Source organism: Phoenix dactylifera, chromosome 5 (assembly GCF_051530095.1).
Source record: "Phoenix dactylifera cultivar Ajwa chromosome 5, Ajwa_hap1_PhDact_Kaust_v1.1, whole genome shotgun sequence".
Taxonomy (NCBI): domain Eukaryota; kingdom Viridiplantae; phylum Streptophyta; class Magnoliopsida; order Arecales; family Arecaceae; genus Phoenix; species Phoenix dactylifera.
The window spans coordinates 22,431,970-22,457,633 of record NC_143194.1 but is presented as its reverse complement, the minus strand read 5'-3'; the positions used below and the strand labels follow the sequence as shown (position 1 = coordinate 22,457,633).

General features: G+C 40.3%; 3 protein-coding genes across 14 annotated transcripts; 1 reads left to right on the top strand and 2 right to left on the bottom strand.

Annotated features, from left to right (window-relative positions):
• Nucleotides 1–308: 308 nt before the first annotated feature.
• LOC148703472 (uncharacterized) lies at nucleotides 309–1,113 on the top strand. Its single transcript, XM_088721869.2, has one exon. The coding sequence runs from the start codon at nucleotides 309–311 to the stop codon at nucleotides 822–824; it is 516 nt and encodes a 171-aa protein (XP_088577995.2). The 3' UTR covers nucleotides 825–1,113.
• Nucleotides 1,114–1,599: 486 nt separating this feature from the next.
• Nucleotides 1,600–9,998, bottom strand: LOC103711018 (uncharacterized). Of its 12 annotated transcripts, none has more exons than XR_016413225.1 (6): nucleotides 9,567–9,991; nucleotides 9,408–9,479; nucleotides 8,615–8,913; nucleotides 8,140–8,216; nucleotides 4,390–7,268; nucleotides 1,600–2,154 (listed from the first exon to the last, which is right to left on the bottom strand). XR_016413225.1 is itself a non-coding variant. In XM_089930739.1 (6 exons), exons 3-6 carry the CDS (start codon nucleotides 8,639–8,641, stop codon nucleotides 1,855–1,857), a joined length of 618 nt encoding a protein of 205 aa, XP_089786865.1. In that variant the 5' UTR covers nucleotides 8,642–8,913; nucleotides 9,408–9,479; nucleotides 9,567–9,982; the 3' UTR covers nucleotides 1,600–1,854. The 12 variants fall into 12 exon arrangements, 4 of the variants coding, with proteins under 4 accessions (XP_089786865.1, XP_089786864.1, XP_089786866.1 ...); XM_089930739.1 differs by having other exon boundaries at nucleotides 4,390–4,603; nucleotides 9,567–9,982; XM_089930738.1 differs by having other exon boundaries at nucleotides 4,390–4,603; nucleotides 9,408–9,982.
• Nucleotides 9,999–10,917: 919 nt separating this feature from the next.
• Nucleotides 10,918–22,987, bottom strand: LOC149753492 (uncharacterized). Its single transcript, XM_089923534.1, has 3 exons — nucleotides 22,639–22,987; nucleotides 12,171–12,427; nucleotides 10,918–11,530 (listed from the first exon to the last, which is right to left on the bottom strand). Exons 1-3 carry the CDS (start codon nucleotides 22,985–22,987, stop codon nucleotides 11,024–11,026), a joined length of 1,113 nt encoding a protein of 370 aa, XP_089779660.1. The 3' UTR covers nucleotides 10,918–11,023.
• Nucleotides 22,988–25,664: the final 2,677 nt, after the last annotated feature.

Genomic DNA, 25,664 nt, shown 5'->3' with positions numbered 1-25,664 from the left:
GGTCATTTTTATAGCTTTGAGTGGTGAACTTAAGGAAACCCACTCAACAATAAAGGAAAGCATGACCAAATACCAAAGTGTGATGTTGAATCACATTACAACATGAAGAATCCTAGAAGCTCACCTTCTCCCAAACTCATCTCCTCAATTCCTTTTTCTTCCTTCTATATAGTCCATATATAGAGCACATTCAAGATAATAATACACTGAGATCATTATTACAGGTCTGAGAAGATTTCAGCCATCCTAGATAGATAGATAGATAGAGAGAGAGAGAGAGAGAGAGAGAGAGAGAGAGAGAGAGAGAGATGGGGAGTTCAGAGATGGATGGCAGGTGCAAGAGGCATCCAAAGCACAGGCAGTCCAAAGGTGTATGTCCCTTCTGCCTCAGAGAGAGGCTCTCTCATATCTCAGCTACTTCTTCTACAACCACCACCAATGCTTCTTCCACCTCTTCATACTCTTCCGACTCCAATCTCTCTTCTTCAACTAAGTCCCCTCCTCGCCAAGGCACCAGGAGCACGAGATTCTCCCTTCTACTCAAAGGAAACCCCGGCAAGTCCGAACCGCTGAGGAAGAGTCGATCCTTGGCTTCTGTGATGAGAGATAACAAGGAAGAAGACAGAGAGAGGCAGAAAGAAGAGGGGAGAAAGGAGAAGGACAAGAAGAAGAAGAAGAAAAGGAGGAGGACAAGGAAGAAGGAAGGAAGTTTCTGGTCTAAGCTCATGATTGGTTCGGACAGGAGAAAAAGGGAGGTGAATGGAAGCTTGTCGCACTCCAAGACCGTGAAGGAGAAGTCTTCTGCCAAGTGGGCATTGTTCTGATGGATGTTCTCTTCCCCTTGTTGTTTGAGCTTCTACATAGGGAATAAGATAAAGCATCACCAAGGACATGAGAAGCTATCAGAAGTCGGTCATGTATATAAGAAATATATTGTGTATTACGTATGTTGGTGAAGCCTTTTCTTTTGAGTATGCGAAGGCGAGGAATTTATAATCATAAGGCTAAACAATTTGTTTGTTCTCTTTAAGCTCTTTTTTGTAGCTACCATAAGCCCTCGGGCTATAATTTTTGGTCGTGTTTACAAAGTTTAGTTGAGATTAGGGATTCTTAGCTTGCACTTTTGGTTGCTTTAATTTTCTTGTGTGGATCATCACTTCCTTTAAATGAGCAAACTCTGAGAGGCTGTAAAATATCCTCTATAGATGTTTCCTAGCTTCCGTGCAATGAAGATCCGAGGCACATTCCAACAGGTGAGGTATGGCAGTGGATGGTGAAACGTATAAAAAAGCCAACAACTTTCTACATCATACAACCTATTCCTCGAACCGAATTGACCAATTCATCAACTTGCCATCACACCTGCCGACAGATTTGTCGTAAATCCATCAATCATATTTGAATTGTTAGGCTGCACCCATTAGGAACTGGTAACCCTTCAGCTACCATCGACGCAGTGGACCAACCTTTGATGTAGAAGTACCACCAGATCAGCTCATCAAAACTAGTTTCTCACTGCAGAGCCAGAAACCACAATTCTACAAGCATATCAAAGTATTTACAAACACTTCTTTAGCTATGAGAAAAAATAAAATAAAATAAAAAACAACAAAGTTTCATTGATTCTTTTTGTCAGAAAAGCAGCAAATATTCTATTGATCCTCTGGTTCCATGTAACAGAGATGAAACAAAATGAACATTGGTATCTTCGCTGCTGTCTAAGATATGTGGCCATCCCCTATGACTACTAGTAAATACAACAATATGGCTATTGGTATATCATCAATCTTCTACATTACCCACATTCCTTGGAAAAATATCAGGAATTGCTATTGTACACCTTTCATTTCGGTTTCATGAAACAGAAAACTGATACGATAAAACAAGATTTGAATTTGGGTTTCTGTTATGAACATGCCCAATACTATTCTGGATGACCCTGAACTTCATATCGTCGTCATTGCCACCATAACCATATTCGTTGTTATGGTCCCTACTAGGATGCTGCTTCAATCTCTGAAAGATTTCATCGAGGGATTCAAAGCAATAGACTCTGGTATAATGTGCAAACATTGATCTCTCATCTATATCATAATCCATATCGTTTTCTCCCGATCTACCCCCTGATGGCTTGAAAGTTGGATCTTCATATAACTAAAAGAAAAGAATCTTGGATATTTTAGGAAACTAATGTCTATGACCCAAACCTTTTCTTTACTCTATATAATATTCATAACTAGAACTGCAAACTTTGTCAAAGTACCATTTATCAATAATAATTCATTTTATCAATAATAGAATAGTTGAACCTGAAAGAATAAGCAGAAGAATGTGAATTCACCGATAAAAGTGAGTGGCAATTATAAGTCATCATTTATCATCACACTGACAATATGTTTTTTCACGAAATGATTATATGAAGTGATAGATGGGGAGGTAGAAAGTAGAACGACAGTAGAATGGCTTGAGTGTAAAATTAATTTTGGAGTTTAATGTGGTCACTTAATAAGAATAAGGGTTAAAGTAAATCTCAATAGTCAAGTTCTAATACAAGTTCTGTTGTATATATGAAAATATCTAATCATAAAGAGATATCACAAGCATTAGACAAAGTCATATGAAAACCAAATCACCAGAATACTGAGAGAGGTGCACCATTTGAAATTCTCCATGCAATACATACAAATTTTGGACTAAACGGAAACAATACAGATCTAGTATATCAAGGGGTCAGTATTGCTCAGCTTCCCTGATACATCATGCTAGGTATTGACAAACATAATTACCACACCCAGAATAACAGATTTTATATTCTTTATATGTTTCTAAAGTTAATTTATGTCTTGAAGTTGTTAAATATTGTGCTAAGTTCGTTACCAGCATCAAGATTCATAGTAAAGTTGGTGGGTGATGCAATTGCTTCAGTTTTGTTCTCACTTGATGAGATGATAGTTGATTAGGTACAGCAATTAGGGAGAAAAAAGGTTAGACAAATTATAGAATATACAAAGCCACATTAACTTTAGTGTAACTAAGATGTTTTTGCATCTATCCTCTGTTATTTGTGACAGTACTAGCACCATTTAGTGTAGTATGATTATTTACATTACAAAACCAGGCATGATATTAAACTATTCTAAACCTTTGTGCATGCATGGTACATTAATAGGTATAAGGTCATGAAAAAGTGAGTAAGAGAAAGCATGAGAACCAAGTAAAGATGAAATGAGAACTGCTGGAAATGGTTCTACTATGAGCACATATATAAGCAGAACCAAGGTAGTTCTATTTCTTCCCCTTCACTAATTAGTTTATGATGGCGGGTAGCAGGGGCACCAGTCCAAGCTGCCTCCAACTAGCAGCTCCATACCAGTTATTCCCGTGTATTCTTTTCCTTTGCTCAAGCTGAAGGTGATGATAGATCATGGGCTATAAGGAAGGATGAGCACAGCAAGGAAGCTCACATAAGAAACCAGCTAGAGGGAGCCTAGTCATAGTTTCAAATGCCTCCATTCATTTTATTCAAGTCTTGGAACATCTATACTTTCCTACTCCATGACAGACAAGTTTTAAAGATTTTTCACAGAGGCATATTTGGCAAGAAGACAAAGAAGTTATATCCAGAACTAAGAATATGAAATGAAGGCTACTGGTTCACTCTAGTGTTCAAACAACATAATATATTTAAGATCAGAAATATGAATATCATACTGCTACCAACTTTAGAAGAAGGAATGCTCTATGGAACCCATCCTTAACTGCAATCAGCTCCCCATCCCACTCTAATCCTTCCCCTGGCTCTTTGAACTGAGTGAACAACATAAATTTTATCTTTCCCTCCATTGATCTCTTTCCTGCCCCTTCACCCATATCGCTGCAGCTAGCACCTAAGATAGCAATGTCTTGCTTGTTAACACAACTGTTATAAGACAACCATAGTACAGCATTTAGCATGAACAAAGTTAAATGAGATCGATAAGCTTTACAACTTCTCATAATAGTTTGCTCAGGTGCCATGGGTGATCTACAGACACCAATACTCTAATCACAAAATTCCCTGGAATATGTAAAAAAAGAAATCCAATTATTCTGGAAGCTTTTATCTTTCTACTTTTTCAAAACTTATCCTCATAAAAAGAAACACACCATTCTTTTGAATTGTCCGTGGCTTTATTTGAATTATGAACATTTTTCTCAATATATAGTTCATGATTTTATAGCTCAAAGATTGAGAATTAATAGTTGCAATTTTAGACAGTCAAGATTGTCAGAGCTTATTATACAGTAAAAAAGGGGAAGGAGACAAATACATGATAAGTTGAACAAGATAAAATGAAATAATAACATAGTGAAACAATACCTAACTGCTCAAATAAGATATGTCCATACCACTGTTGCATTTGGGAATCCTTGATGAGCATTATGAAGGCATACAGCCATTTTTGCAACCTCATGAGAAAGAACCTTTTGGTGATTAATCCAATAAGCATTCTTCCAAATGCTCCTAGGAATTTCACTCAAACCAAAACCAAGAAGAAATGCACCTGTCACAAGCTCAAAGGTATTTGAGCAAGCCATAGCTAAGCCAACAACACCTCCAGTCCTGACAGCAGAAGAATCAAAATTCAGGAGGACTTTCATATCGATTTACTGTACTAATATGATGTTGCAACCTATGAGGCTAGTTATTTGCATGGATGAAAAGCTTTTGAAAATATATGTATGTATATATGTAGGTATATATTTCATTTCATATTGTCTACCATCTACATTTAGCTAGTTTTTCCAAGTTAATGAAGATTTTTGCATAATTCATATAATTTATAAATAAAATTTTATTATAAAGCACCTAGTTTTTACATTTCAAGTGCTTTTGGGATTTAAAAATAATCTAAATAGTTCTTTATTATCAAATTTCTACCCTGTCATTCACATGTTAATCAAATCTTCATATTTGTCCCTTCTTTTTGCTCAAGGAGAACATCCCAATTTCCCAGAATTCTTTAAATATTTTTCCAAATTATGATTATCCCTAGTGTAATATTCCAAAATGATGACATGCAATTGTGGTATAGCATCCACTTTCATTTGAAATAGGCATTCAACAAAGAAAAAGAACAGTAGTGTAAATCAATTCCAAATTGCTTATAAGCAAAATAAGATACCAATTTGTTTTCTAGCATGCTACTGTCATTAAAATTCCGATGTGCATGGCATTGAAGCTTCCATATACAACCATAAAGCCATCAAGCATTTGCTCACCTTTTAAAAAAGCCCTTTGGTTATTAGCAATATGGTATAATTTCCTTAGAAAAGAAAAAACAAAAGCTAAATAGATCACTTCTAGAGTTCATATCCTTCACTGCCACATGAACAACCTTTCTAAGAGGTAAGTACCAGAAATCTGAAACCAGCACAGATAATCTTTTTCAGCTTTTTATCTTTGTAGATTGTAAGATAGGCATATACAGTGACTTTGACAAATTTGAGTACGAATTATCTCGATTCTCCTCACTAGATTAAGTTATAAAGAGCAAATAATTGAATGAGATTCAACTTAATATGCATTTTCTCAGAGCTTGTCTGAACTTTGAGGCCTGCAAAGCTAGTTTGATATACTAAACAAGAGTAGCTTTGACACTACTACTTTAACTTCTCTGTAAAATACGAGAGGTTAATTTAATAATTCAAAAGACATGTTTTCACATTATTGGGAAACAGAAGTTACAGAAATATCAGAACAGATGCCCATGTCAACCTTTACATCTTACATAAAAACGCCCTAACCATTCTGTTGTAATAACCTATGAGATCATGGGCACAGAGCGAAAGAAGAATTTCTTCTAAAGTAGTTAGCAAGCAAGTCAATATGCTGGCAGATTCGCTTCTCTCAAACATGCCTCACAACCCAGTAAAGAATATTATGTCAATACCATTGGCCTTTAATAAAACGGGCAGGATCTCCATGAGCAGTTGTACATACATAAGAGAAGAAATGTCAATACAGGAGGGTTGAAGAAGTTATCCCCAGTAGCCCTTCTCTCCCCTACCCCTTCCTACCTGTCATTTCACTTTCGATCTAAGAGCAAGCACGATCCTCTAAATATAATGGTATAACTAATGCCCAGCTCTAAAATGCTATTAAACTTAATTAGTATGCTTTTATCCTCTATTATTATGTAGTTCCTTTTATCCTGAAATTACATTCAAGCAATGCACGCATGAACACATGCATGCAGTCAATAGGATAACAGAATGTCCACTGGGTGCAATAGATTACAACCAAATGTTACGTCCTTTTAAAGCCAAGTCCAATGCTAAATGTAAGTACTGCTGTGCAACTGGTTGGGTTGGTTAAGTCATTGGGGAATGGTACCAGGGACCTGGGTTCAACTCCCACCTACTAATTTAAATTTATTACTTCTATAAACCTTGTCTTTTGAAAAAAGGGTAACTATAAATTTGCATGTGTCAATCAACCATATACAGATACATACAAGCATCCCCCAACCTTATGCATGTAGTGTATGACATATTAGCATCTCAAGCGTCAAGGTTCCCAAAAAAATGAACAGAAAGCTTAAGGTTTCTCCATTCACAACCTGCATCACAAGATCGAAACTAGGAAAACGAATAACCGACTCTTTGTGAACCCAAGGGAGACACAAGAAAACACTCCTAAGTGCTGTCTAATGATTTCCCACCAGCACCACCATAACCCAAAAGGAACAGTTTGAATGATCTAAATAATCTCTGTCGTAGTGGAAAGTAACACTGAATTTTTCTTCGAAATTTTTTTGTGTCAGTGAGAAAGGACATTTGCATGCTGGTGAAGGTAAAATTCTTATGCCTGTGTCTATATACATGTGGTGCAGAGAACACGTTTATAGTGGTGCGACTGCAGATACGCACAAATATGAAAATAAGGGAACAGATAGCAAGCAAGAAAGCAAATGCAACCATAACTTTCCAACACAACACATGTAACGCTACCTGAGCACTTTTATGGTAACATGAACCTGTTCTAAAATGTCGTAGCAGAACAAACCAAAAGTTACAAGGAACAAGTGAATGAAAATGACTTTAAGAAGGGGTAAAAAGCACAACCAATTTCACTGCATAATGATAAGCAGAATAAGTCCAATAAGGCCAATAGTTCCCATGATTAGATTAAAAAAAAAACAGTTCCCCCGAAGACTAGTTTTTAGTCTTTCTGTCACTCAGAAATATCCAGCATCTTCATAACCCTGATAGAGGGAACAATAGCCCTGCTTAGAAACATAAAATAACATAAATAAATAAGAATCTATACATCAGTGAATTACATAACCAAATCACATACATACAACCACAGAAGACATCTATTACGATTCCAAAATATACGGTAATCATCAACACTTTCTACTCCATGGTGACTTTATTAGGTCAAAAGATACAATTAATAAATTAAGTATGAACATTTATAAATAAAAAGTAAAAAAGTTGAAAACAACTTATATTAGTGTACTATACCTCACAAGGTCCAAATGGGTTGCCTTGGGTTTTTTCTCTATAGCCTCTATTTATAGGTTTACCTAGACATCAAATTAGAGGTCTGAAATGGTCCCAGCTGGTGGCTATGTTCTATCATGTGGTTTTATTGTAACATGATTTATATAGATATGGTTGCACTTAGCTAAACTTTCTTAGAATACAACCAGGCATGTTATAATATTAAGAAAAACCATAAAATTAGCTTTAAAATGACACTCATCAAAATAACAGCTTGCTTTTTATATCTTCTAATAAGGATATCCTTAATCTAAGTTAGAAGATTCTGACTTGTAAAGGAAAGCTCACCACCCATTTTGACAAGGAGAAGAAGAGGATTTTAGATGCAGATATTGAACGGTGCAATTAAGTGTGCTACTCTATATGTAATCTTGTAGCTAAACTAACTATATGGTTTCTATGATCAATATATCTTCACAGGTCTGAAAAGAACATCTTTAGGAAGACCATATTTTCGAAGCATTAAAACATAAATGTATGTATGTATGTACGCATGTATATAAAACTCTTGGTTTTCTGAGTAGGATAACTACGGCTTGACAAGATATAGTACGTATGAATCTAGAGAATCCAACTACGTGAACATACCATGTCAGAGCAAATGTACTCCAATATGACCAGCTCCAAAAAAATGCAATTCCTCCCTTCTCTTTGCGAATTATCATCTGCACGAGATATTTGGGGATCACGAACCAAATAAACTAGCATAACTAGCAACTAAGCTTCATGGTAGAACCAAAGGAAAATATACTGAACGTTTGTTTCATAACAAAAATGTGTATGATTATTCAAGCATCGGCTGATAAAAAAAGGCAGTACCAATGTATTGCAACTAAACGCAGCAACTCACGCTATTAGCATATCAGCAAAATACTCGCAAGACTGTTTAGCTTAAGTAAATTGTGAATGACATATATAATGGAAAGTCCGGGAAACTTTTTATTGGCATCCTGTTATGAATTAGAATAAGATCGAAAGCATATGAACCAATGAGAATTGTTAAATTTATATATTTGAAAAATTTTAAACAAGTTATATATAGCAACTCAAATAGAGGGTATACCATCCTGCCAAAAGCAGCCAACAACATGACAGTTTTTTATATGTGTATGATGGAAAATCACACTCTTTGGCTCCATTGCAGACCATGACAAGAATACTTTTGCAAGCAAGGCCCTCCAGAACACAGATATCTCCTTAGCACAAGGGCCCTTACATTCCCTCCGAGTCCCACCAACCAAGCCATCAATTGGAACAGAACATGCGGCAGTCAAGGTGCTAAATTCCAGCATAACAGCTATTCCAGGAAGCAACCAATGCCAACATGAACATGATCCTGGCCTTCTAGTCCAGAATGAAAGGCTGAAGAAGCATTAGAAGGGTCAAGACATTTAGCCTTCTAGTGATGTAAAAGAACAATAGCAAGATGCTCGAACCATATGTTAAATTCATAATGACCGAAGACTCCAGATATATCAATTTGTCAATCAAGAAAAAAAAGATTCAACAATTTATTTACATCGCATTGGTAGCTCATGTGTGGATACAAGTGGAAAATGAGGCGAAGTAGTACATATGCTTGCAACAACTCAAGACCTCACCCAAAAAGTTTATTTCAAATCCATTCAAATCTAATCATAAGCACCACAATCGATCCATGATCAGCCCCAATAAATTCATGTTGCAGTGCCATCTAGTCCACATAAATTATAGGTCAGGTCTGCTTGGGTACCATGAGCAACAACCCAGAATCTCACCCAAAAAAACTAGCCAAAAAGTATTATTTGGATTTCTTGATTCTATACAAGCATCCAATATTTACCTAGCGAATAACTGATGTGGAACTAAACACCCACCTGTACGGATCGATGCACTGATCATATATTTTCTTGCTTCCCGGTGTCTACTAGTATAAGCCCCTTCTTTGCCTATCATGTGATTAAGAAAAATAAATTATATTGCTGCATTCCCCCTAGCCCAATCAAAGTAATTAACCGGTAAAGAAATTCTATTACTCCGACTAATTCCGAGAGCACGGTTAAGTTCTATTGCTCCAAGCCCATTGTCGATCAACATCACCAGCAAGCTCCATCATACAGAACTACAAAACAGTGCTTCAACTAAAAGGGAATAAGATGTTACCTTTTTTTTTCAGTACAAACAAGATGTCACTTCAATTTCAAAAAGGAAATCAAGGGATGAAAGAGGGAAGAGATCTGACGGTCCAGATATCGGCGGGGACGAGGATGATGACGGAGAGAGGGAGCAGAACCAGGCTTATCCGACGGTGAAGAGCACGTTGCAGGAGACCCGCATCTCTCTCCCTCTCTGTACGCGTGTGTCCGGAATTCTTCTCCAATAATCTTATATTCCTTCTGAGATGTGAGAAGACTAGAAGAGAGAGAGAGACAGAGAGAACGGTGACGATGTAGGTATCGTCGGCGAATAAACCAACCCCTTCTCTATTTTTTGAAGCGCTAGTCACGTGAAACACACGTGCACTTGTGTTGTTGGAGATTTCCCCTCTGATCCATCATATAAACATGGACGGCTATGGAGCAACCACGACCCATCCTTGATGTTAGCCCGGCATGTATCATAGGTAGATGGGCCATCAAGGGTGACAGAAGAGTGTGATCACACCTGCGCTCCCTCTTCCTTGAGTAGAAGGTCTTGATTCTCTTAGCTGCACCAAAAAAAAAAAAAAAAAAAAAAAAGTAGAAGAAGAAAAAGAAGAAAAAAAGAAAGAGAACAAAAGAAAGAAAGAAAGTCCCTTTCTCATGTCATCCCTATGTTTCTCCCTTTACGGTCCCCTTCTTTTAAGATGCTCTCGTCTTGTTCTATGCTTGTATCTGCACTTATTATCTTGCTTGTAGGTTTTTTTAAAGAATCTGAAGAGGTATTTCCCACCCTCTGCTCCGCATCCTTCCCATCTCCATCGAGGCCGGAGCCCGGGCTTTTAGATGGACCAAAGTCATTGCTCCCAAAACCGGGGATATATATATATATATAATCAAAGCTAGCCAATATGCTTTAGAATCGAAACCCATCCGTTGGCAGAAGGGATAAACAAAGGCTGTACTACCATGGTCCTTGTAAGTTACTTCTGCCCACCTAAAAGGCTAAACTCCTTCGCATCGCTCTTTCCATCTTTTTAATAGAATGAGTGGCATTCTCTCTCTATTTTTCTAAAAAATAAAAATTAATCGATAATTGGAAAGAAAAAGAAAAAAAGCTTTGGCTAAGCCTGCCGGGCACTGTTTTATGAAGAACCTGGCTCGCGACACAGGCATAGCTTGAGATCAGTGATCCCAAGGACTGATCCTCGAAGATATGTCTAGCTCCGCACAAGTTCCTCCATTGGACGCAGGGGCGGCCCAAAACATTTGGGGGCCCAAGACGAACTCACAAAAAGAGGCCTTTTTTTTTAAATAATGAAATTTTTTTAATAAGTATAAAATACTTTAAAATTTTATGTAAAAATAACTCTTCTAGCTTTTTGAGATGCAAAATTACTAATCAAATTTTTATACTCAAGATCCATTAAAATACTATTTTCAATCAATAATATAGCTAATCCATTTAATCTTTCTTGTGACATACTTGACCGCAAATAAGATTTTATCAACTTTAATTTTGAAAAACTTCTTTCAGCAGAAGCAACTGTTACAGGTATTGTTAACAATATTCTGTAAGCAATGCATGCATTTGGAAAAGAATCTATTTTTTTTATAAAACTTAAAGTATCAATAGGGGTACTAGTTTCTATTTGTAAAACTTCTTTTAAAACTTTTAACTCTGAAAACGAATCAAGACCATCAATATCAGAATATTCACCATGCTTTAAAAAGTTTTCAAGATTAAGACAACACTTTTTCAAATCATCTTCATTCAAAGATTTTAACTTTCTAAAATTAAACAAAAAACCAAAAATATTTTCATATATGGTAAATTGTTCAAACCTATTTTGAATTGAAGAAATAGCTTGATCTACTATATATAAAAAGTAATCAATTCTAAAAGATTCTTCAGCTGATCTTGCTGTCTTATCAATACTATTTTCATCAAAATGTTTTTTTCTACGGATCACGTTTTTCACGAAATGTAGGTTCTATTTTCATTTCATTTGCAATTTCTTTAGATGAATTCAAAGCATTCATGAATCCATTTTTCCTATAACTTTTCAAATAAGAAAGAAGACCTTTTAATTGATCTATAGCAACATCAATATGCATGTCTTCAGATTGTAAAGTCTTACTAACTGAGTTAACAGCAAACAATATATCATACCAAATATTCATGCCTAATAAGAATTCAAAATTTTCAATCTCATATGCAGCTAAGCATGTGGCTTCACTCTTTATTTTAGGATCTTCACTAGTTTCTGCTAATTGAATTAAAGCATCTCTTATTTTAGGAGCTTGGTTTTTAATTGCTTTGACACTTTCAATACGACTTTCCCAACGTGTCTGTGACAAGGGTTTAAGAGTCAATGTGGATATATTATTTTGTAAAATTTTTCATCGTTTTGTAGAAGAAGAAAATAAGGTATAAATCCGTTGTATCACTCCAAAAAAAGATATAGCTTTAGAACATGAGTTAGCAGTATCACATAATACTAAATTCAAGTTATGACATCCACATGGTGTGTAAAATGCTCTAGGATTTATATTTAATAATCTTTTTTGTACACCTTGATGTTTTCCTTTCATATTAGACCCATTGTCATATCCTTGTCCTCTTATATCATTAATTTCAAGTTTATGTTTTTCTATTATATTTATAAGTTCATTAAAAAGACCTTTTCCAGAGGTATCATCTACTTCTAAAAATTCTAAAAAATATTCTTGTACTTTTACTGGACTTGTTGAAGTATCTACACATCTTAAAATTAATGTCATTTGTTCATGATGGCTTGCATTAGGAGTGCAATCAAGTATTACAGAAAAGTATTTTGCTTCTTTAATTTTTTTAATTATTATAGCTTTAATTTCAGATGCTAATATTTAAATCAATTCATTTTGAATATTATGACCTAAATAATGATTGTGAATTTCACCATGTTGAATGCGTCGAACATGTTCTTGCATTATTGGATCAAATTCTGCAATCATTTTAATAAGACTTAAAAAATTTCCATTATTGTTTTGATAGATCTTTTCGTTCTTTCCTCGAAATGCTAAATTATTTTTTGAAAGATTTTTCACGACAGCAATAATTCTTAATAGAACTTTTTTCCAATGATCTTTCTCTTGGTTTATTTGTTCTTGGAGACTTTTATCAATTGTCTTATTTTTTAGCAATCTCACTTCTAAATCAATCCACATATTCATGCTAGTAATATGTTCATTAGTTATTTCATGACTTTTGAGCTTGATACCTAAATTTTTCCAATCTTTAGTTCCTTCATTGACTAATTGACTTGTGCTAGGCTTTGAATAAAATAATTTACAACAAAAACAATATACTCTATCCAAATCCTTCGAATACATTAACCACCTTCTATCATATTTTTCACCATTAGATAACTTACGAATGTAATGTATTATAGAGAAGTGTCTATTGTTTTCATCTTTAGGAAAATGAATATCATAATCTCTAATTGGACCTTTTTCCACTATTAAGTCTCTCAACTTTGTATCAATATTTTTCCATTGAGCAGGATCATATAAATTTGTAAGAATAGAACTAGTTTCACAATATTTTTCCTTATTTATCCTATCTCCATCCGATTCTTCATTGTGCTCTTCACTAGATATTGTTTCAGTAGATGTTTGAATACTACTATGAATTTGGTTGTCAATTTTATTTTGTTTCATTCTTTGTATGTCATTTTCTAACTCTATTTCGGGTGCATGCTCTGTTGTTAATTCTTGAGTTGAATTTGATGTGGTTTTTTCTTTGTTTGTGACAACAAATCTATCTAGAGCTCCTTTTTGAGATTGAATGAGTTTATCAATTTTTCTTTTCTTTTTGAGTTTTTCATACCCACATTCATATTTTTTATTAGACATTTTCATCTAAAAAGAATATTATCAAATAAAACAATTAAAAAAATACCACAAACAAATTAAGATATAAAAAAGTTGAAAATGATAAAATTTGATTGTGTCAAAAAAAACAAACTCAGGTCCCGACAAGTAGTGCCGAACTTGACGGGAAGAAGAGGCCGAATAGTGCCGAACTTGATGGAGAGAACTGAGAAGAGGCCGAACCGCCGAAATCACAACCAACCTACAATTAGACAAAAAAAAAAATTTGTAGTGTCTCTAACTTGAATAAATCAAAATTAATTGGATCCAAAAATTAATCAGTTAGCCATATATTCTCTTGACTTTTTTCATTATTGTATAACATTAAATGCAATAAGCCAATAACAACAATATGGCATATGAAAGAAACCCTATTTATATATAATTGTTCGGTAATCACAGATTCACAGAACTATTAGAAAATAAAACAACAATCAACAAATACTTTCATGAAATAATTAGTGAATAGTGAATAGTGAATAGTCATTAGTCAATATAAAATATTAAAACTCACCCTTAGCCTAAGCCTGGGATTTGATTTTGGCTGTCTTTGCCCTTTGGGATTTGGGATTTGGGAATAGCCGAGCTGCCGAATGATGCTCCACTCCAAGTGGAGGACGGGAGTCGGGAGGAGCCGACGAGGCGACGAGGCTGGAGCCGCGGAGCGGCGGAGCCCGGAGGGCCGGGGGTCGGAGGAGCTGGAGGCCGGAGCCGAGGACGGAGCCGAGGAGCCGGAGGCCGGAGCCCGGAGGCCGAAGCCGGAGGCCGGAGGCCCGGAGCCGAGGACGGAGCCGAGGAGCCGGAGCCCGGAGGAGCCGAGGACGGCGAGCAGAGTTGGAGAGGAGATCCGGACTCCGGAGTCCGAAGCAGGGGCGGTCGAGGCGTCGAGCCTCAAGCCGTCGACGGTCGAGCCTCCCGGCTGCCGGTAGAGAAGGAAACTAGGGATTAGGGAAGGGCCGAACTACCGAAGAACTGAAGTGAAGAAGCATTGAGGCCTGAGGGGAGATCGGGAGAGCCGGAGAGGAGAACGGAAGTCGGAAGGTACGTTCTATTTTTTTTTTGTGCTTTGAAGGGTTCTGCGGCTTCTGGCTTCTGCCGACTGCTTTGAGAGGAGAACGGAAGGTACGACGAACGCCCTGGCGCCCCGCCCCGCTCTGCCTGTCTCAGGCCCCTAACGGATCATAGGCTCGTAGCCTGTCTCAGGCTCTCAGGAGGCAGCAGCATAGGCATAGCCGTCGGCCCGCGCCCATCGCCTCGTCGGGAAGATGGGGACTGTAGCAGGCCGCCGTCGCCCGTCAACCCTGCAGCCAGCTTTCGGATGTGACTCAAAAAAAAAAAACTCTTCACGAGTCGGGCGGGGGGCCTTCCATGAGCCAGGGGCCTTAGGCGACCGCCTCGGTCGCCTAAGGCTCGAGTCGGCACTGATTGGACGTGCTGCCTACCGTCGACCAGTGTATAGAATTTTAAGGAAGTAGAAAAAGAAGTGCATGGATTCAACAAGATAGTATATGTTGAAGTAGACGAAAAAGAGAGAAAGACAGAAGAAAAGATTATGTTCTCTTATCCATTAAAACAAACAGTGTCATAGCCCCCTCTTTATAGATGAGGGTGGCTATGTACAATTAAGATACAGTTTATGTGTACAGCTAGTATACGATTAATAATACATCTAGTATACAGCTACTAAGATAGAACAAGTCATATACTGCTAATAAGATAAGACAAGTCATATATTGCTAACATCCTCCCTCAAACTCAAGATAGTAGCGAAGATGCCAACTTGAGTTGGCGAACCAAATCTCGATGACGCCCCGATGGATGGGCCTTCGTAAAAATATCGGCGAGCTGATCTACAGAAGCAACATGCACCAATATATCATTATGAGTGGCAATCTATCTCAATATACTTCGTTCGCTCATGGAACATATCATTATGAGCAATCTGCATAGCACCTATATTATCACAATTAAGAGAGGAACCACTAGTCAAAGGAATGCCCATATCATGGAGTAGCCATCGAAGCCAGACGAATTTAGAAGTAGTATCCGCCAATGCATGATACTCAGCCTCTGTACTGGAGCTCTGCTTCTTACTTTTTCAATAAATGAGAGAAAAACCAAGCAAGAAATAATAGCCGGTGATAAAGCGACGATCTCTAGGGTCTCCAGCCCAATCAGCATCAGAATAGACTTAAATATCCAAGGTAGAGTAGGTTGAGAAGTAAAAATCGTAGAACAATATACCCTTAACATACCGAAGGATATGTAGGACTAATGCATAGTGTGTAGAGCGTGGTGTGTGCATAAACTGACTAACTAATGTAACTAGCCTATACCTAAATAAAATATTCTTTATACATGGGGGAGAGGTTCACATACGATGAGTGAGAGAGAGAGAGAGAGAGTCTTTACCCAAACTATAGCACATTACATGTAATCGTATTTTCTAAGTAGCATTTTCAACCACCGAAGCTCTCTGATGCCGGACCAACTTTTAAATGGAGGCAGGAGAAGAGGGGAAGAGAAGGAGGAAGAAGAAGAGAAGAAGGAGAAGAGAGGAGAAGAGAAGAAGAGGAAACGTGGGAAAAGAAGTCTTTTAATTCTGCATTAAAACCCTAATCAGCTTACAAGTTCCCTTTAAATAGGGCCCCATAAGAACAATTAAAATAAACCCCTTACATAAAATAATTCTCCACAAATAAGCCCTAAAATGCAAATAAGCCCAGAATAAAATAAATCACAAATAAATCCCTAAACACAAATAAACCCAGAAATAACAATAAGCAAATATGCAAATAAAATGGGGACCTAGCTGATGTCCCCATCAACTCCTCCCGGGTGAGAAAAACTCGACCCCGTCGAGTGAAAATCGGGACGGCTGTCGTACTGCTCCAGAAGATCCGGGTCAAGGCGCTGCAACTCAGCTCACGAAATCCACGACACATCTGATTCGGGTCGACCTTTCCACCGAACAAGGTAACGTTGGTAGCTTCCTCTCCTGGTAGATATAACCTGCTCATCTAATATATGTTCTATGTGTTCTCTGCGTGCATGAAACTGTGGAGGTGGAGGCTCACTAGCAGGTGCTAGAGCAGGGTGATCAACAACAGTGGATGTATCAACAAAAGGGTCAGAAGGAATGAATGTTGATTTCTTGTATGGGACTAAATCTTCAATATTAAATGTCGCACTAATCCCATAGTCTTCAGGAAGATCTACAACATACGCATTCGAACTGATTTTCTTTAGGACTTTGAACGGTCCCGCACTACGAGATTGCAACTTTTTGAACGTCCCCGAAGGAAGTCGTTCAGGTCTAATTCTTACCATGACTGAATCACCTACATTTAATTCTTTATAACGTCGGTGCAAATCAGCAAAGGATTTATATTTTAAGTTATTAGAGTGAATAAGTTTGCTGATCTCCTGATGCAATGAATGCAGGTGTGAAGCAAATGATTGTGCAGACTCAGAGACTCTATGTTGATGAGACATGGGAATCAAGTCTATGGGTTGCCTAGGTTTATAGCCATTCACCACTTCAAAAGGACTCATGCCTATGGTCCTATTGACCGAACTATTATACGCAAACTCGGCAGTTGGTAACACGAGATCCCAAGTCCTAGTATGCTCACCTACCAGACATCTGAGAAGACTCCCTAGACTTCGGTTGACAACTTCGGTCTGGCCATCAGTTTGGGGATGATAGGCAGAAGAAAATTTTAACTTGGTACCCATCATGTGCCAAAGAGTTTTCCAAAAATAGCTCATAAATTTAACATCCCTATCGGATACAATAGATTTAGGAAGACCATGGAGTCTAACGACTTCGTCAAAATAGAGTTTCGCAATCCTAGAAGCATCAGAAGTCTTAGAACATGGGAGAAAATGAGCCATTTTAGAGAATCGGTCCACTACTACAAAAATGGAATCGTGTTTGGTCGAGGTACGTGGAAGCCCTAACACAAAATCCATGCTAACATCTTGCCACGGACAATCAGGAACAGGTAGTGGAGTGTAAAGCCCAGTGTTCTGTTTACGTTGTTTGGCTAATTGACATGTGCGGCACTGAGCGACGATCTTGGCCACGTCTCTCTTGAGACTCGGCCAGAAAAAACGTCTTTCCACCAACTCAATGGTTTTGTCTCTCCCGAAATGCCCAAACAGTCCTCCAGCGTGTACTTCCCATACTAGAAAATCTCTCAAAGAAGTTCGAGGAATACACAAACGGTTGGAGCGAAAGAGATAATCATCGTGTAAAAAGAAATCATCGTGCTCTCTCTCTACTCCATCTCGTAAGGTCAGGTATACATTACTAAAATCGGGACAGGTGGTATATTGTTCCCTGATCCTTTCAAAACCAATTACTTCAGTGCTCATCATGGATAGGAGGAAGATCCGTTGACTGAGCGCATCAGCAGCCTTATTCTCAACTCCAGCTTTATGTTTCAGCACAAAAGTATAGGCTTGTAGAAACTCAATCCATCGGCCATGTCGAAGGTTTAATTTCTTTTGAGAATTGAGATACTTTAAAGCCTCATGGTCTGAATACAGGACAAATTCTTGCGGTAGCAAATAGTGTCGCCAATGTCGCAAAGTTTGCACTACCGCATAGAATTCCTTATCATAGGTGGAATAACGCAACCTGCCGTCACTTAACTTTTCGCTAAAGAACGCGACAGGGTGACCTTCTTGGCTTAACACACCACCTATGCCAACGCCAGAGGCATCACATGCGACCTCGAATACCTTAGTGAAATCAGGGAGCCGCAAGACAGGTGCTTCGGTCATCCTATGCTTAATATCTTTAAATGCTTGGGATGCCGACTTAGTCCAGATAAAGTCTCCTTTCTTCATGCAATCTGTGATAGGAGACATTATTGAACTAAAATTCCTAATGAAGCGACGATAGAAAGTAGCCAGACCATGAAAACTACGTACTTCGGCTAAGGTCTTGGGCTCAGGCCAATCGACTATCGCGCTTACTTTTTCTGGATCAGCGGAGACACCCTTGGAAGATACTATGAATCCTAAGAAAGTGACGTGATCAGTCAGGAAGGCACACTTCTTAGGGTTTGCAAAGAAGCTTTCTTTCCGCAGGACTTCACAAACCTGCCTTAGGTGTGAGAGATGGAGCTCTTGAGTTTGACTATAAATGAGGATGTCATCAAAGTATACAACGACAAATTTGTTCAAGAAAGGTCGAAAGATCTGTGTCATCACCCTCATAAAAGTACTTGGAGCATTTGTTAATCCGAAAGGCATTACTAACCATTCGTAGAGTCCATCTTTGGTTTTGAATGCTGTTTTCCATTCATCCCCAGGACGAATCCGAATCTGGTGGTACCCACTCTTTAGGTCGATCTTGGAAAAAACTGTAGCACCAGACATGTAGTCTAAAAGGTCGTCCAGCCTAGGAATGGAAAAACGATACTTTACCGTGATTTTATTGATAGCACGGCTATCGACGCACATCCTCCAAGAGCCATCTTTCTTGGGAGTGAGGAGTGCAGGTACAGCACAGGGACTCAAACTCTCACGAATATACCCTCGAGTGACGAGTTCGTCAACTTGGCGTTTCAGTTCAGTGTGCTCGTTTGGATTGAGTCTATGGTGGGGAAGATTTGGCAGTGACGCTCCAGGAATGAGATCAATTACGTGCTGGATATCACGCATTGGAGGGAGTGCCTCTGGAAGATCAGTTGGAAAGACAGAGTGAAACTCCTCCAACAGAGGAACTACGGCGGCCGGATGTTCGACATTTGACTCCACATTAATAACTCTAGCCACAAGGGCGAACACAGGTGAATGGCTTTCGATATCTTTCATTACCTCTTTCGAAGTAATGATGTGGAGTGACTCTTCCTTTTGTGGTGTAGCACCCTTCTTCTCAGGTACGGGCTCTCTAGGAGGCAATGAATTCAATATAATTTTCCGACCCTGGAACATAAAACTACACGAATTTGACCGACCATGAAGTGTGACGTCCCTATCGTATAACCAAGGTCTTCCTAAGATGACTTGACCTACGTCCATCGGAAGGCAGTCGCACCAAATCTCGTCTTTATAAGATAGGAATTGAATCGGGACAAGGCATCTTTCTGAAACCGAAATGGACGTCTTATCTACCCAGGCTACTTTATATGGATTAGGATGAGGGGTAGATTTCAGGCCAAGGCGAGAAACAACTCCAGACGCAATGGCATTGATGCAACTCCCGCTATCAAATAAGATTTTGCATGTTTTACCATTGATCTTAATAAGTGTATAAAATAGGGAAGTTCTTCGCCAGTCTTGTTCGGTCTTTGTTTGGGCTAGTGTGCACCTAACCACATGGAGCCTATGGTTTTGGTCATTCCTATCAGTGGGCTCATTTTGGTATTCAGTCTGAACAAATTCTAACCCGGTCTTTTCGTCTCCAAAGTCATCTACAAAATCCTCGATGTTTGGTTCATAGACTTCTTCGACACATTCAGTATCCTGGGTTCCTGCTTCCAGTTCAGTCATCAAATAGGTCTTGGCATTACATTGGGACGCAATATGGCCAAACTTTTGGCACCTGAAACACTGGGTTTGGTTTCTTAAGGGCGGGTTGGACCCTAATATGCCTTTTCCTTTATCAGTTGATGTACTTTGAGCAGGCACCGGGAACGTCCTAGTCGGTGTTTGGCTAGAACCGGGCTGGGAAGGATGGTTGGAGAGTGGTCTGGGTTGTGGGAGATGGCTTTGATTAGGTCGGGCTCCTGGGGGTAAGAACCGAGAGTCGGTACGTCTCACCACAGGGACTCGTAAAAAACTATCCACGTCTTGAGCCAATTGGTATGCCTGGCCAAGGGTAGTAATCTCTCGGAGGATCAATTCTTTCTGGATCTCCTCACGGAGTCCTGCTCGAAACCTAGAAAGAGTAACAGTCTCCTCTTCGATTACACCACACCTCATGTGAAACTCCTCAAATTGTGCAATGTAATCGGCAACAGTTGAAGTTCCTTGAGTTAGTTTCTGCCACCTATCCATGAGGCGTTGTCGGTAAGAGAATAGCAGATACTTCTCATTCAGTTTCTCTTTCATATCCTCCCAAGTGGTGACGCGTGGAAGCCTCTGGGTCTCACGCCGATGTTCAACGTTATGCCAGTACCAGTGAGCTTGCCCAATAAGCTTCATTTTGGCAAATTGTACTTTTCTATCTTCAGTCATATCGTACCACTCAAAATAATTATCCATGGCTGCTCTCCAATCGAGGTACACGCTTGGCTCTAATTGACCAGCAAATGTGGGGGCTTCTACTCGCACGGTACGAAGTAGTCGCTCGTCAAGATCGCGCTGGTGATCAGGATGATGTTGGTTCCTAGGGGGATGGGGAAAAGCTGCAGGCGGTGTGGTCAAACCAAACTCGGGATAAGCTGCGATTGGGGATGATGGTTTCGGAGTCCTAAGGTGTTGTATTTGAGCACGGATCTCACGTTTGAATTCGTCGTGATCAGCTCGTATTGCAGCTAATTGTTCTAGAATATCTTGTATAACTCTGGGGTCCATGGTGGATAAAGGGGTCTGAGAGTCAGTGAGGAGGTACTCTCTACCACTACGGGTGGGCATACAGGAACTACTCTAGTTGGTGATATGATATGCAATGCTACTAATGAACCCTAATTGTCCAAATGTGATGCAGGACAACCTACTGATGCAACCCACTAATGCAACCTACCATGAATTCGGAAATCAGCAATTTTTTTCACAAAAGTAACTTAAAATTAAATTTTACTAATTTGTACTTTGGTTATTTCAGAATTAAAGTAGAAAATTAGTCACTATAAGAAGTTAGATTGCAAACACGTTTTACAGTCATTCAAAGTTTGAAAGTAATCTGATCTATGGATGTTGATGATGTTCTGACACTAAAGTGTGCTAATTTAATATTTAGATTTAATTGGTAGGTAGGACAGGTGTGGTGGAAAATGTTCTAGGTTTTGCAGTTTGACAAGAAAATAAGTTTCAAAATAGGGCTGTCATGCAAGAGAACTAGAACATATTTAGATAAGCAAGTCCAAAGGAGGAAGAACCTATTACCTGTGGTGAATGCAGTTGACCAGAATCGTCTGCTCGTGGAGTCTCGAACACAAAGTTGGCGCCGGGCAGAGCTAGCTAGAGCTGTGGACCTAGATCTACAGCACAAGGGCTCCTGGGCTTCTGAAATGGACTGAAGAAGACTCTGGATCGGGCCTGAAACAGGGCCTACGGCCAAGTGGCCTTGGGCCGCACTACAAGCCAAGCTTGTTTTGAGACCGCCTGGATCTGGGCCACACTCAAGGGAGTTTGGCGCGCGGGCCGGGTGCTGGAACTGGGCTTGCGGCCTGCTGAACACGAACTGGGGGGTCAGGCTGGCCGAGCTCGAGTGGGGTCTGATGGCACCGGCTCGGCTAGGAGAGAGGGAAAGAAGAGGGAGAAGCGTGCAGTGATGGCGTGCGGCAGCGGAGCCGCAGTGGCGAGGATGGCGGCAACTCCGGTGTCGGTGGACGAAGGTTGGTGGAGGCGGAACCTGGAGGAGGCGGCACAAACGGTGGAGTGGCTCTGCGGTTCAGAGAGAGAGCTCGACGGAGGGCTCGGAGGAAGCGGTGCCCGAAGGATGGAGGCGGCGGTGGTCTTCCGGCGGCGAAGATGGCTGTGGTGGTGATAGAAGCGGCGACGGGAAGGCGGTGAGGGAGGGAGAAAACGGGCTCGGGCGAAGGCGGATCTCGGCGGCGGCAAGAGGCGGCACGAGCGGAGGCGGCGAAGGTGGAGTGAGGCCCGAACGGCTCGGACACAGGGGCGGCGCGGCTCGGTTGACAGAAGAGAAGACGCCGGCGGCAGAGAGGCACGGCAGGGGCGGCGGCAACGACGTCGGCGGCGGAAACCCTAGGGTTTCCGTTCGACAGAAACAGAGGTATTTTTTTTTTTTTTTGAAGGGAAACACGTGCAGGTCACGTGATCCGACTTCTTCTTTTTTTTTTTTTTTTTTTTTTTAACTTACCGGATGTGGACCCGGGCTAACGGGTTTTGGGGTAACGGGTTTAGAACTTACCCGTTACCGTAACTCCTTCTTCAACCTCCCGATCGATTCGGGAGGTCGTTCCGGCCGCTTCGGCGGTGGTTGCGGAGCGGCCGAACGGAACGGTGACAGTGGTTCTGTTGTCGGCGGCGACAGGCGGCGGCTGGTCGTGGTGGCGGCCGGGAGTTCCTCGTGCACGGTGGTCGGCGGGTGCGTCGACAGTGCCGAGGGACAAGGTCGACAGCAGGTCGGCGACGCTCTTCCTCTTTCCGGCAGCGGGAGTCACACGTGGCCCTTCGACGCGCTCCGGAGTCCGTGGTCGACGTACGGCGTAGTATTCGTGCGGCCACAGGAATCCAGGAATCTGGCGACGATCGGCCATACACCGGCTGCCGGTGGTTGCAGGTGGTGGGGCAACGGCGACGACCGAGGGATCAAGTCAGATGGACGCGAGGGGGAATCCGGCGCAGGGACTGTGGCTCTTTCTTCCCTCTCGGCTGCAGAACTTCTCTTTTTTTTTTTTTTTTGGCTCTCGGTTTGGAAGAAGTAGCCGGGAGATGGAAGTGCCCAACACAGTCTTCTCTATTTCACAGGAAGGCTCGGATGATCTGGATCGGGCTTTGGCAGCAGAGGCAAAGCCTCTTGCTCTGATACCAAGTTGATACCGGACCAACTTTTAAATGGAGGCAGGAGAAGAGGGGAAGAGAAGGAGGAAGAAGAAGAGAAGAAGGAGAAGAGAGGAGAAGAGAAGAAGAGGAAACGTGGGAAAAGAAGTCTTTTAATTCTGCATTAAAACCCTAATCAGCTTACAAGTTCCCTTTAAATAGGGCCCCATAAGAACAATTAAAATAAACCCCTTACATAAAATAATTCTCCACAAATAAGCCCTAAAATGCAAATAAGCCCAGAATAAAATAAATCACGAATAAATCCCTAAACACAAATAAACCCAGAAATAACAATAAGCAAATATGCAAATAAAATGGGGACCTAGCTGATGTCCCCATCACTCTCCTTCACATTAAAAGAGAGTTCGACAATTCTTTGTATGGTTGTACCATTATATCTCAAAGAATCATTCTAGTAGTACAAGCACGGAGGGATGGGACTAACGGAGAGCGATCCTACGTAAGTCTGCCCTCATATCACATGCATCTGCAATATATTATAAGGATTTCCGTGGTAATAGATATTTTTTAGTATGAATATTATATGATATCTTTATTCATAGACAAACAATGCCCATATGTGACACAATACATGGGTGCATGAACATTAAGCATGCCCTTTAGTATTGATTGGCATAAAGCAGGATTTTATTGATTCATTATCAGACACTTAACCACTTGATTTTTTTTTTTGAGGTAGATCGGAGGAAGTAGAGTACTTCCCCCTCTTCATTAAAGAAAAATTTACAACATATTTAGGTGGTTACATTAGTGGTGGAACCTCTACCTAAAGGGAGGTGAGCATGTAGAAAAGGAGATTAGTTACAAGAAACTTTCCTTGTGATTTCGCACTTAACCATTTGATTCAATCTACTCATACATCAGTACTAGGCATGAGCATTGTCATTCGTATTGTGCCATCCATCCCTGCTGTTCTATCCATCATCAAGTCATCAAATCTACTCTAGGTCATCTTTCAATTGATACATGACATATCATCACGCAATATTAGACACAATCTGAGACAAATTAGCTGGCTCTTCCACCTACTTGCCATCGTAATTCTAGCACCACCACTTAATAATGGTCATTCCTTATTGACCATTGACCATTGACCATTGACCATTGGCCCCCACGCAAGGATGCATCATCCTTTCTTGTCTGATGACCAATTCAATTCAAGAGAGCCCAAAATTTTAGGAGGCCCCTCTGAAATTGACCTCACACAAGTCATGTCCTCCCCCAACCCCCAACCCCCAACCCCAATAAATCCAACTCTTCAGAAGGCCACATCCCCGGCATCCCAAAAGCGCTAAGAAGAGAGCAACACCAGTAGAAGACATGGCGTGCGCCAAGGCCCTGACCCTTGCTCTCGTCTTCATGGCGGTGCTATCCTCCTCCCTGCAAGCCGACGGCGCCGAGCGCCCGAGCAACGAGTGCTTCTGCACGTGCATGATCGAGCGGTGCATGCAGGCCGCAAATGCCTCACGTGAGAAGTGTCAGGACACCTGCAATAAGAGCTGCCTCGAGGCCGGGCAATTGGGCCGGATAGATGAGGCAGACTACTGTGGATACTGAGGCCCATCAAGGGCCAGGGATTGATGCGAATCCAGCCGTCTGTCATCAGCTCAATGGATCCTTGCTTGGTTTCCTTTGATCCCTTAATAAGCTGTCTCCCTGTTCCTGCTATGGTGGCCTGAGAGATCAGTCTGCTAATTCTCAGGGAGCAATGGTGATGATTGTACTCAAATGAAACTTGAATGCCAGATCTTTGCTGCAAGTTCTTCCATCTTTCTTGTTCTTTTTCTCTTCCCTCTTTGTATGGGCTTGGCTCTATTTGTACCTTCTCTAAATGAACTGTTTGGATTGTTGATTGATTAAAATTAGTACCGAGGGGAAAGCTACGGTGCCTATCTTTAGATGGAGGTGGAAAAGAGATAAAGAACTTGGACGACTTGGAAATGCTACGGTTGTTTGTGTGAATTTGACTTTTCTGCTTTTCAATCACCTAGATTTCGTTGGATATAAATTTTAAGGATCTTATGTCAAACTGTACTTCGAGGGAATTTTGAGAATCTTATAATAAGGTGTTGTATTTTTCTCACTTGAATGTCCTACCTCGACTTTGTCGGATCCTAGCGTCAGATTGAGGATTGCTCCTTGTGCAAGCTTGTTTTAGGTTTGAGGAGACAATCTCACTGAATCAAATAACACCACGTGGAAGTGATGATCCCAATCTCACTGGCACATGTAATGCAGCAATAAAGTAATGGATAATCCGTGGAAAAAGTCATGGGGATAAATTGGTAGCTATAGGAAATTATTGCAAGTAAAATGTTCCCAAGGAATTCTTATTAGTCATAAAAGAAAACAGAATATCACCATAACTTC

Coding starts and splice junctions, on each gene's coding strand:
- LOC148703472 (XM_088721869.2), top strand. CDS start 309: ATGGGGAGTTCAGAGATGGATGGCAGGTGCAAGAGGCATCCAAAGCAC.
- LOC103711018 (XM_089930738.1), bottom strand. CDS start 8,641: ATGTTGTTGGCTGCTTTTGGCAGGATG. Junction 4,604..8,139: donor AGTACATTTGCTCTGACATG/GTATGTTCACGT, acceptor TTCTGCTGTCAG/GACTGGAGGTGTTGTTGGCT. Junction 2,155..4,389: donor GATTCCCAAATGCAACAGTG/GTATGGACATAT, acceptor CTTTTCTTTTAG/TTATATGAAGATCCAACTTT.
- LOC149753492 (XM_089923534.1), bottom strand. CDS start 22,987: ATGGCCGATCGTCGCCAGATTCCTGGATTCCTGTGGCCGCACGAATAC. Junction 12,428..22,638: donor AGAAGGAGTTACGGTAACGG/GTAAGTTCTAAA, acceptor TAAGATGTGTAG/ATACTTCAACAAGTCCAGTA. Junction 11,531..12,170: donor GATGTCATAACTTGAATTTA/GTATTATGTGAT, acceptor GATCAAGCTATT/TCTTCAATTCAAAATAGGTT.